Source organism: Tyto alba, unplaced genomic scaffold (assembly GCF_018691265.1).
Source record: "Tyto alba isolate M040663 unplaced genomic scaffold, T.alba_DEE_v4.0 Super-Scaffold_48, whole genome shotgun sequence".
NCBI classification, from domain to species: Eukaryota; Metazoa; Chordata; class Aves; order Strigiformes; family Tytonidae; genus Tyto; species Tyto alba.
Window position 1 is genome coordinate 5109449 of NW_024881324.1, and position 12275 is coordinate 5121723.

A 12275-nucleotide genomic window follows, 5' to 3' on the forward strand; every position below is an offset into this window, starting at 1 on the left:
TCTTCTTTGTAGGAGTGAATGAATCTTGATCTCTTATTTAGTGGCCAGACTTCTTGAGTTGATTGTATTTTCCAAATAATAAATCAGAAGGCAAATTAGGTATTAATACCTTAAAGTAGAAATGTTTGATCAGTGTCTTACAGATTATTGATGATAACTTTATATGCAGAGACTATATACTGTTTTAGCAGATGTAGTATAGGCCTTAAGATAAGTGCTATAAATAACAGGCGTCCGAAGAAGTCTCATGGACAAAAAATGTTTTAATGCACAACACTATACTGAAGGATCACTGTTTCTATTTTTGTTTGTAGTATCTGTCTCCTTGGAAACCGTACATTATCAAAACGCAGCTTTGATGTCTGTGCCAAATTTATTGAAAGAAATAATGAAACAAAGACTACAACTTTGTGGCGCCTTTTCTGTGATAGTTCTTTGCTTAATGCTACATGTGATGACTACTTTAGTCTCAATAATGTAACAGAAATTCAAGGAATTCCAGGAATAATGAGTGGAGTTCTAACTGGTAAGTTGGAAACCACAATGATTTTTAAAATTTTTGGGCATTATTAATTTGGTCTGTATCTGTTCAGTAATGCAGTGGTCTAGCCTGTCACTACTAGTTTAGATTTAATCTGCTTGTGTGAAAAATTGCTACCTGAAGCATGTCTTCCTTTTATACAGTTTCCATCTGGTTTTAGAAGTTTAGTATCAAATGCTTTCATTTGAGGATCATTGGAGTTTTATAGGCACTCTTTCAAAAGCCATCGTTATTTCAAAAAAACCCCATGCTTTCCTATTCTTTCCTTTTTTTTTTATCACAGCTATTTTTTTTAAAGTGCTTAGCTCTTTTGTATAACAAGTACACTTACTCAAGAAGCTGTTGATTCTCAAACTCTCCTGAGGGAGAACTTGTTTCCAATTTACAGGTGGTACATTGAGAAATTAAATCTCGTGGCTCGTCCGATGTGATATAGCAAGTTAGTGTTGGGTTTGGAGAAAAGCAGTCTTTCTAGCTTCCAGTCTAGCGTTAGGACAGGAGGTGTTCTACAGAGTGTATAGATTTTCTGCTGTTTACATTCTTGTACAGTTGTGGCAGCTTGGGATTCCAATTGCACTGGGTCATAAGATTAATTTCGAACATATAGTGGGTTGTATTGTATACAAACAAAGAATGTTTCTGGGGATGAAATTGATGTTCTGATACCTCTCCCCTGTGTCCCCTTAAAATAAGGCTTGATTTATATAAATATGCAACTCTAATAGGAACACCAGGCAATCACTACTGCCATGGTAATTCAGTTTAAAATATCAAATATGAAGTGTACAAATACATAAAAAGATACAAAATGAAGCATCAGCTTTTCTGAATCTAAGTTTGGGTGTTTAAAAAAAAAAAGAAAGAAAAAGAAAAAAAAATGACTGAATTTCCTCAATGAAAAGTGAAGTTCTCTTTCATTGAAATGTTTGTTACAAGAAATGTGAATTAGGGTTTGGTCTATGCATTTTAGAATTTACCACATTCATATCTACAGTTTTTCATGAATATTTTTACACTTTCTGCCCCAGCTCAGAAGACAACTGTATGTTCTAATTTTTTGCTACAGCGTAAGCTTTAAAATGCTGGTTTTCTTTTGGAGGTTTCAGGCTGAGTACTAATTTTTCTTTTGGAAAAACTTGCTTTGGTTCAGTTCCCTGATTAACATTTATTTGAGCCAGCACTACTGTAAAAGAATTCATTTTCCTATTCTGCTGTCACATAATGCTAAAATCTTGTAACAGCCACTGAGAGTCTGCTGAAGGCTCAGTGTGAGGGACACACCTTCTGGTGCTCATTGCCTGATGCTCACCTCCTGTGAATTTCATCAACTGTGTTCCGTTCAGTCACTGAGTCTGATACAGCTCTTCTGTAGTTCTTTGCAGTTTATTTTGCTTCTACGACTTTGAATAACTGGGTATTACCAGTAAGCTTAGTCATTTTACTGCTAGCTCCTTTTTCCAGGCTGTTTGAGTGTACTGGAAAAGTTACACACCGCTACTGATCTTGTGGAAGTTTACTGGTGGCTTTTTTGCATTATAAACCTGCATTTACATTTAATTTTACCTGCTGTTTTCTATCTTTGATCCATTTTTTATCCATGTTAGGAGTTTTCCTCTTATTCCATGGCTACTATAGATTCCTTGGGTGAGAAATCTTTCAAAAATATGGGACGTCCAGTGGACTGGCTTAAGTGGATCACCTTCATTTGTTTCCCTCAAGCTTTTTTACAAAATCTATGCTGAGACTTCCTCAGTTTCTCAATAATGAAGAAAAAACTGTGAATAGATGCTGGTTTTGTCAGAACTCAAGGACAACACTCAAGTATTTACTACTTCTGTTCATTGCTATTGTTGCCATCAGCTGTTCATGTGCAGATGCCTCTTGTGAGCCTTCAGTTTCCTGATGTCTCTGAAACTCTTAAAAAGTTGGCCTTATGTTTGTCATGTTTCAGTCCTTCAGTAGTAAAACAATTTCAGGTAAACTCACAGTTAGCACCTCCGGTCTTTCTGTATTCTTGGAGGTTTTAGGTTGAGTACTAATCTTTCTACTTTTGGAATAATGTGCTCTGGTTCTGATCACTAATTAACATTTCTTTGAACTAGCACTATTGTATAAAAGTGCATTTCACTAACCTAGTGTTGTGTAATGCTAAAACCAAATTAAGTGGATGCCCTGTCTGGCTTGCTGGGTGTGAGAACATGTTCTGATACCTAATGTAAGCTTGAACTTGACTGGCAAAGATTCCTCAAGGAGGATTTTCCTCCACTGATGGTGTATATTCTACTTTGTGTGAAGACTTTGCAGCTGCAGATGCTGCAAATTTAATTTTCTTGAGCTGTGCCTGGGAATACTCAAATATCATGCCTGGGTGTGTCAGGAAGTGTGTGTTAAGTCTTCACGCCATTTACTGGGCACTTGTATACAGTAAGTATGCATCTCTTATAGACCTTCAATATATATAACAATAATAAATCATTCTGCAAATAGCCAAACAAACATGACCAAGAGGCTGGCCCTAATAATAATGAAACAATTCTGGAAATAGCTTTCACCAACACCATTCTGCTTCATGGTAGCATGTTGGTTAGATATATATATAGTTGGGGTCGACATTGTACCAGATCTTGTTTATGTGTCCCTAATTGTTGCTAGAGGGGTCTCAGCAACCCATGAATGGTCCCAGAAGGGGACCTCCCCACAATACCTCCCCACAAATGCCTGGATTCTTCTGAAAAGTGACCCTTTTTCATCACCCTAACTTTCAAGTCCACTTGGATTATCACTTTTGGGAAAATGAACATAGAAAGTTAGTCTAACAAAGCTCTGTGTGACATCTAATGAAAGGGGAAAATGATTTCTATTTTACAAAATCTCTAAGCTGATTTTACCCACTCATGCTGGCATGCACACTTCCACAATTAGAGCTGTATGCATTGGAGTGTTCAGGCCATTGTCACTTCTGTGTCATACTGAATAAAGGACGTGGGCTGTTGAGTCCTCATTAAGTATGTAGTGCTTTTGATTGACAATGACAAACTGATATTTTGACTTTTTTTTTATGTTCCATAGTGGATGATAATTTAGAGATCTCGTTTTATGTCACTCCTCAAATATTTGCTAAAATTCACAGTACTTTTGTTTCCTTAACTCTTCTTTCTATGGCTTTGGTCTTACCTTTAGATCAGTTTGTTGTTCTTCTTCATTTGAATGAATTAACAGGTAGCATTCTGTAGCAATTAATACTTACTTTCCTTTTAATCTTTGTTCTGCTGTCTCATGTTTCTCATGCATGTTTCCATATATGCTTACCGATTGTAAGATTTTGGTTACAAATCTGGATATGAGTACCCTATCTTTTGGCTACTTATGGAGATTCAGAGTCAATCTCCTACTGTGCTCAAGGTAATGCTTTGCTATTTTGAAGTCTTAGAATACTGTACATAGTTCCCTTAAGTTGTACTGGATGGCTGAAAATGGGCCATTGAATCCATCTCCTGGCAGTCCATGGGAATTGTTTATTTCTGAGGTGTAAAATCCTTTGGCTCTTTGACAAGGAGGGAGTGTATCTACTTTATTTCCTCACACATGGTAAGACAACTTGTCTCATTTCAAAATAAGAATCAGTATTGGATGTTCTCACCATCTTGCCAAGGGGCATAACCAGGGTTTCCACAAATGTAGGCTCTCAGAAGCTACTGGTTCTTTGAACAGTCCATCTTCATTGAACAAGCATTCTTAGTTTGTTGTGGAATTTGAGCCACGTTCTGCTATTTTTCGCTTGCTTTGGGTGTTTCGGCTTACCAGTTCTCTTCTGGAGCCTGGTTACTCTGCTTTTGTCACCATGTGGAATACTTTCACCAGGAACAGCCTGAACTGCTGTCCGGGATTATTCTGTACAGCAGGTCGTAAAGAACTCAAGTTACAATTAAGTAGCATTTTTTTTTTTTTACCTGCTCCTCAAAATATAAGAACAAGAAGTATGAATATATGCTAAGACTTCCTGAACCTGGACATAATACTTTTCTTATTTTTTTCATAATACATCCTGATAATGCATCCATACGTCTGTGCAATGTAAGTGGACATTCTACAAATATATTAGAATTTAATTCTGTAACTAAATGCTGCTTTCTTGGCTTTATAGGGAAATTTTGGGAAACGTCATAATTTTTGTGTAATAAAAGCCATCTGGTTCATACAATAAGTAGCAAGAATGCAATAAATGTCCTGAAACAGATGACACTGGCTCTTGTTTTTTTCCCCATCTAGATAATCTGTGGAGTACCTATTCAGAAAAAGGATCAATAGTTGAGAAAAAAGCTCAGCCATCAGTTGCTGGATCAGAAGAGACAAAAATGGGTGGACTTCCTTACGTTTTTACAGACATCATGACCTACTTCACAATGCTTGTAGGGATTTATTTCCCATCTGTAACAGGTAGATACAACCATTTTTCTTGACTGAGGATGTGTACTTATGGCTGAAAAAATATTTGTGTGTGAATGTTTATTGATGACACATAATATTGCTAGTCTGTGTGTCCGAGTCTTATGCATCAAAAATGTGCTGGTGTTAGAGAGACAGCTGGTGGCTGTTTATTTTAGGGGGGTTATAGGGTTTAGGAAATCAGTTTAAGTGCTATTTTCTATGTCTGGAAAGAAAACGTAAGCTCCATGTTTTACTAAATGCTTATTCAAAATAAGATGAATACCTTTATAATAATATAATCTTCAAATGCATGAGAGAATAGTTGAGAGTCAAGACAGTTTTTTCAGGTGTTCAAGCCGTGAACTGCCTGTGATTTGTTTAAGACTCCGATATTTTTTTTTTGCAACTTTAACTAATAGTGACTTTTTTGTCAAGCTTAAAGGTTAGAATAGTTGTATATCATTTTCCTCAGGTCACATTTGACTGAAATAACCAGACACATGTTTCTTCAAAGTCCCAGCTCAAGCAGTTGTAGTATCAAGTAACAAAACAGAACTCTAATAAGAAGTTGCAGCAGTGCTTGCTGGTAGAATAACAGGCAGAAGTGACTCTTCTTATTCTTGTTCCCATTTCTGTACTTCACGCTCTTTTATCAACATCTAATCATATCTGAGCCTGTTGTTAGGGTTTCATTGCATGGAGTTTGACGATGCTTTTGTTCTGGAACATCTTGACCTTCACTTCCACGTTTTTGCCTTCAACAGTGGTCAGGGCAATTGTAGGAAAGATGGCAGAATTAATTATTGTATGATTTTTTTCCCTCCTGACACCCTTTGTGCTAGAAAATATTTTTGTTCTCATGTTAGATTCAATCAGGGATTTATACATGTGATTTCCTAACCATTTTTCTTGTCCTTCTTGCCTGCCCATATATTTTTTTTGTTTCTATATATTTTTTTTTTATTTATTGATTTGTTTGCATATTGTATTATGTGTGGTCTTTTTAGTAGGAAGTTAGTGCATTTCATCAAACTGGCTAAAATTGCTAAACCCCTATTAGTTTATAGCACCTATCCACAACATTTTGCTACTCCTGTATATTTCCCCATTTTAAAAATGATTCAGAAGTTATCTTTGAAAAATACTTATTTCATTTTTTAATCTGCCTCTTTCCTGAGCTTTCTGGAAATTGTTCAGTCAACAATGGGTTATAACACAAATTTGTCAATAAAATTAAGGTATAAATTGAGGATTTTTGCAGGATTATAATATATTTCTGTAGCCTGCTCCATTGGTAATGATGTGTTAAATCTGGCTTAAAGTTAAATGATATTATTCTATTAGTTGTTTAAATGAAATTAGTATTAATTGGTTTTGTGACGTATAAATTTGGTCTCTCTTTAAGGTATCATGGCAGGTTCAAACAGATCTGGAGATCTTAAGGATGCTCAGAAATCTATTCCTACTGGAACAATTTTGGCCATTTCAACTACATCTTTTATTTGTATCCTTTATGCTATTTTTTTTTTCTAGTGTGCATTCTGTAGGTATATATTTTTCATTGAAAAGTCAGTAGAGTTGCCGGAGTATAAAATGAATGAAATCTAAACTGAAAAGAAATATTTTGTTTGCCTAAAATATAAATATTAAAATATCTCAAATTTTATTTGTCTATACAAATATTTATGTAGGTATTTGATATTCTACTAGTGCTTCAAATTCTAAGATATAATTGATGTTTTTAGTTAAGTGATATAGAGGTTTTTAGGACCATGCTTTAGTTGGCAGATTGCTTTGTTGTTATACTCACTATAATCAGTGAAAATCTTAAAGCAGACTACCAGCAATAGCAATTTAGTCCTTCAATACCTAGAATGCACAAAAGCTTATTTGTATGAGAAAATATCTGTTCTGTTGCATGGTGTATGAACTGGCTGCTTCCAATACTTCACAAATCAACTGTGCATCAAATGCAGTTGTAGAGAACGTATACTAAAAATTCATAGCAGGGAAGAATTAAAAAAAAAAAAAAACACCACAAAACAAAAACAACACCCCCCCCCACTTCATTATTATGGACACTTTTATTTCACCCCTAGGTGAAAAATGGTGTGTTTTCTCTCTATGTGTATGATTATTTATAGTGTAATCTTCCTTCAGTCTCAATAATAGATCTCTCCTGTATAGTGTTGTTTGGTGCCTGTATAGAAGGTGTGATATTAAGAGATAAGTAAGTTGTATTTAATATCTAATTTTACAGGGAGAGTATGTATGATCATGGGTTATGTTAATAGGTCTTATTAATGGCTCTTCTGGGAAATACCTATGTGATGTATTTTTCTTTTGCTTAGACTTTCCCTCCAGTTTTAAGCTATCTTTTAAACTGAGGTGGCTGCAAAAACTGGTCAGGTTATTAAGCTGTATCCCATCAAGAAGTAAAATCAGAATCCAATATAAATGTTTAGTGGAACTGTCCCTAATAAAATGTTCTTCAGAAAGAAAATCATAGTATTTGTGGAGCTGATGGGTGGGGGTAAGGGTGAGTGGTGTTACTTTGGGAGAAATAATATGCTCCTGAGGAACAATGACAGTGAAAGATTTTTGACACTTACATTATGAGGAGAGTTCATGAAAGACACTGCAATGCACTGTCAGTCCTGTGATTTCCACTGGATGTAGGACTACTTTTTGTTCTAAAATACCCGTTGTAGATCAGGTCTGAGGACAGTTTTCACCCGTGTAATTGCCTGAGGATATTTGAGGCACAATATGAAGGGAATAAATGTAATGGAGATAAGCATGAACAGAATCTCCAGATTTTGATAAATTTCTCCCTCAGGAGAAGTTGAATTGACTCAGATGTGTCTGTTGGCAGTTTTCACATTTGTTTCCTTGTTGTGTCTGCTTCTCTTTTATACTAAAGCACGTTTGCTTGTGGTGATTAAGCAGTGGCACTGGGGTGTTGTTTGTAAGGTGAGATGATGCTGGAACAGCTTATTTCAAAACACAGTCTTTCAGTCTAGAAGGAAAACCATAAAAGAGCTGGATTCTAATAACGATTGCCTGCTGCTTCTTGTATTAGCTTTTTTTTTTACTTTAAAATGGTATTGCTGCATCAGTTAAAATCTCTGATTTCATTTTCTTCAAAGTAAATATACAAACCAAGTCAAGCTGATGCTTAAGAAATAGTGAATTCTGAATTATTAATGCAGACCCACTATCTATAAACTCACATTTTTGAAAGTAACACATTTGAAATTTACTGGGAGGGGTGGGGTGGGCTGGGGAGGTGGGTGTGAATTTTGCAATCTTTAGGTGTAGGTGATCTGTCACTAGAGCAGGAGATGTTGTAGCAAGGGCATCGAATCCATGTTCTTCTATTCACACTGCTGCCAGTTCTTTTTTTGTCTGAAATCCAGAATAACAGTAAAAATGTATAGATTTTACTCTAGTTTAAAGACTGTTTTCTGGGGTGGTTTTCATTATGGATTGTCATATCTGCCATGGGAAAAAAGTAGGTCTTTCAGAGTTTGTCTTTTGATTTTTTTGAAGTTGTTCCTACCCCGTGTTTAATTAAAACACAGGTATGAGAATTTGAATTAAGAATGAATGTGCAACTGTATAAATGTCATCATAGAAGTATATGGTTTTTTCGCCTATGTTTTTAAAGGGTGTGGTTTCACCTTTTTCTATCTGCTGAAAATAGTATGTAGCCATGCATCTAAGATTAGCCATATGTAATAATTTGAACACTGGTTTATTGTATTTACCTGATTACTATGTTTCTTGACCCTGTTTAAGAGCAGGTCTGAAAAGAGATAAAGCGTTTAATTTTTCTTAGTCTGCAGCCTCTCTTTTGATGTTTATTTTGAAAAACCTGAAAACATTGGGATAAAAAAAATATGCTATCAGTCTATCTAATCTTAAAATTTATTTTGGCTGCTTACTAACAAAAATAAGATGAACTGCAAGAAGTTTACTTGCTTTTAAAACAAAAATATCGGTTTGGGAGGGGAAAGGAAAGAAAATCTAAAAACAAAACAAACAAAAAACCCACAATGGCATTGGATGGGATACTCAGGACTGTAATGAAAGCACCTCTTCCTGACTTCTACATGTTTGTGTGCCACAGTCATTTAAAAATTCGCATCGGGTAGCACAGCAGTCAGAAGGCATGTGGATAACTTGAGAGAGTTGTGTCTAGTAACTTCTCTATTTACTTGTCCATATGTCAGTGTCACATTATTAAAAGAAAAGGCTAGTACTTTGTTTTGTGAATCTCCCGCTTATGCCCCAGGCTTTACCTGTGTTACTTGTAGAACAGACTTTTGCGGTCTAGTTCCTAGAAGTGACAAGGATCTAAAGAATGCGTATGTGAATTACCTTTTCTATTGCTGTTAATTCTGTAAAGCTTGCCAAGATACCTGATAACTGCTGCATGTCTGCTTAGAGGCAGCACTTATAATTTATTCATTATGTTTTCTTTAAAACAGCAGAATAAAGAGAAATTGGTTGCTTGGGAAATCCTATAGTGCATACTGTGACATGGTGTTCATGGTTGAAAAGTGCTGTCGTCCAGAAGGATTGAAATGTGGGTGTTGAAGCTATAGTGAAAGTTATTTTAATGCTTACTGATTGTTTTGTTTTGTTTTTTCCCCCTTCCCTAAGGTTTGGAGAAGCGGTTAATGGAAATCTAGTGGTTGGTACCCTGGCCTGGCCTTCTCCATGGGTTATTGTGATTGGTTCGTTCTTTTCAACATGTGGTGCTGGTCTCCAGAGTCTCACTGGTGCACCCCGTCTGTTGCAGGCCATTGCAAGAGATGGCATTGTACCATTTATTCAAGTGAGATTTCTTTTTTTTTTTTCCTTTACCGTATTTCGAATATGGCTTATATTTTGACAAGAAAAACGAGGCATTACTTCTGCTGTTCCTGTAGAACTGTGAGGAAAAGATTTGGAGCTCAGTTCTAACTGTGTGCAATAATAGATTGAGCTACAGCAGGACAAAGTTTGAACTTGGATATTTCTGTGCGATGCAGTTTAATTATTTTTGTTCTTGCACATAGAAGTTAGTGGTTCAAAACTAAGAATCTAAATCATGTATAAATGGAAATAAATGAACTAAGAAGTAACTAACAACTGAATCTCTTGACTCCAGGCTGTGTTTACAATTTGTATTTATGAACAGAGTTGATTTAATCTCACTATGGAACTGCATGGCATTTCTTGTGTCATAGATACAATTCTAATTTTTACTCATTTTTGTAGACTAAATGAAGTCAGCAAAGATGTGACAGTAGAATTCTATCCCATGACTCTTAACATTGATTGTTCCAACATCCCCATGCATGTTTTAAAAATAAATATTAAAAATAAGCCATTTCTCTTGGAGGAAGTGAGGGAGCTAGCAAACAGAAGAAAAGAGAACTCTTGCTGGAAGATATTTAACAGAATTGCTGGGCTGCATCTGCAAAAAGTAGACAACTAGACTTGAGTTAAAAATAAATAAATGAAATTCTAAAAGATTATAATGTCTAGGGAGCAAAGCTGTGATTTCTGTGGTAAAGTTTGGAGTTTGAAAGCTTACTTCAGATCGCTAAGAATAGCTAACAGTTGCACAGCACAATGATAATCTACCAAGAACATATTCAGGTATGAAAAACAGGATTATGTCTGAGTAATTGAGTATTTTGGGAATAGCTAGGGAACAGTTGTCAAATTTAGCACACAGAAGTAAATTGCAGATAGCACAGATGCTGAAGGTAGCTAGGGCTAAATTTAGGAGAATAGGCTGTTCTGTATGGAGAGAGTCCTGAGGATGATTTGGAGTGTTTGTTTGTTTCTATGTATCTTGTAATTATTTTGATACCTGAGTTATGTGAGCAAACTTACGTTTGAGTATTCCCTACTTCACCCACACTTACCTCTGGAGCCTTGATCAGATGTGTGCTCTAAGTCACTGTCTCGCATCTGAGGTCGGTGTAGTATGTTATGGTAAAAACAGGCTATCAATCTTGGTGAATAACTTAAGACTTGATTTGGAGATATCTATAATCTACCTTCAGTGAAGGTTAGGTATAAAATAGCAGCAGCTTGGTGTGGTTCCTGAGTTTGGGGAAAGCCTACAATGAGTCAACACGTTGATGTGTGACTTGAGTAAAAAACTCCACAGCTAGGATGGGTTAGCTGGAGAACTTGAGTGGGGCAGGGGGGGAAACATCCAAGGAGGAGGGAGATGTGCAGGGTATGTGGGAATGGGAAAATAAGAGTAAAGCACTTGTGTGAGGAGGGGGAAGGAGTGCACGGGGAATGGGTTACAGGAGATTGTTGGAAAAGCTGAGAAGCAAAGCAAAATGGAAGAGATTCTAGTGGCTTTGGTGGGGGGGGTGTTGTCTTTTGTGTGTTGTGGGGTTTTGTTTGTTTGCTTGGGTTTTTTTCTTCTATTTAAAGACAGATCATACTGCTGTTGCCACCTCTTTCTCAGTCTTTGCTCGTTTGGTTCCATTTTACCTGGTCTGCCTGCTAATGCCTAGTCTAAGTAAGGCTTATATCCTTGATATTTTGTCTTAGGTCCTTCTCTTCTCTTGGGCTGGAGGGGAGAACGGTCGCTTGAAATGTACACTAGTATTGCTGCTGGGAGCAGCAGGTGGAAGGGTTAATCAATCAAGCAGTAACAAGCTGCCTGGACGTTCTGCCAGCAGCGCTTGCAGCCGTGTTGCTGCTGACAGGCCGTGCGGCTGCTGGGTCTCCGATTCTGCTGGCTTGGGCTGCTCTGCGCCTACAGTGTTGGCCGCTGGTTTGTTGAGAAAGCTGTAAAGCCATTCCCTTGGTTTAGGAGTGTCTTTTCTACCAGGGGTGGAGGAAGATGATGAGCATGTGCAAGGATATCAAACGTGCTGATGCTTTATTTCACAGTTGACAGCAGTGGCGTCTTCCCTGACTTGCAAGAGCTGGAAATAAATACACGAAGTATGCTGGGGTGGAGGGACAGAATTATGATGGAGTTTGACTTCTGAATGGGAAGGGGTTGTAATGCAATACACTGTAAATGCGGAGTTGTATTGAGAGACACAAATGAAAAATTTTGCTTTTGTCTAAAGTAAAAATTTGGTACTTGGTGAGAAGGGTGACAATAGGATTCCATCTTAACAGGGTTAGATTTGAAAGGAGTGAAGAATGGGAAGGAAAAAAAAAATATGTGGTTTGGGAAGTGCAGGAAAGGGAATCCAGGAGAAGCAGGATGTTTGAAGGGGGATTTGAAACTTGAAAAGTACTTGCAATTTCGGAGTGATGTAGCTGCTTCATG

The 12275-nt window shown here is 36.8% G+C and overlaps 1 protein-coding gene across 6 annotated transcripts in view; it reads left to right on the forward strand.

Annotated features, from left to right (window-relative positions):
- Window positions 1–12275, forward strand: part of LOC104357090 (solute carrier family 12 member 7) — a 63310-nt gene that overhangs the window by 28800 nt on the left and 22235 nt on the right. For all 6 annotated transcript variants that reach the window (XM_042806786.1, XM_042806787.1, XM_042806791.1 and 3 more), the window contains 5 exons: window positions 315–526; window positions 4811–4978; window positions 6375–6473; window positions 7142–7199; window positions 9638–9812. In XM_042806786.1, the coding sequence (XP_042662720.1) occupies window positions 315–526; window positions 4811–4978; window positions 6375–6473; window positions 7142–7199; window positions 9638–9812 (712 nt within the window). The remainder of the gene's footprint in view (window positions 1–314; window positions 527–4810; window positions 4979–6374; window positions 6474–7141; window positions 7200–9637; window positions 9813–12275) is intronic.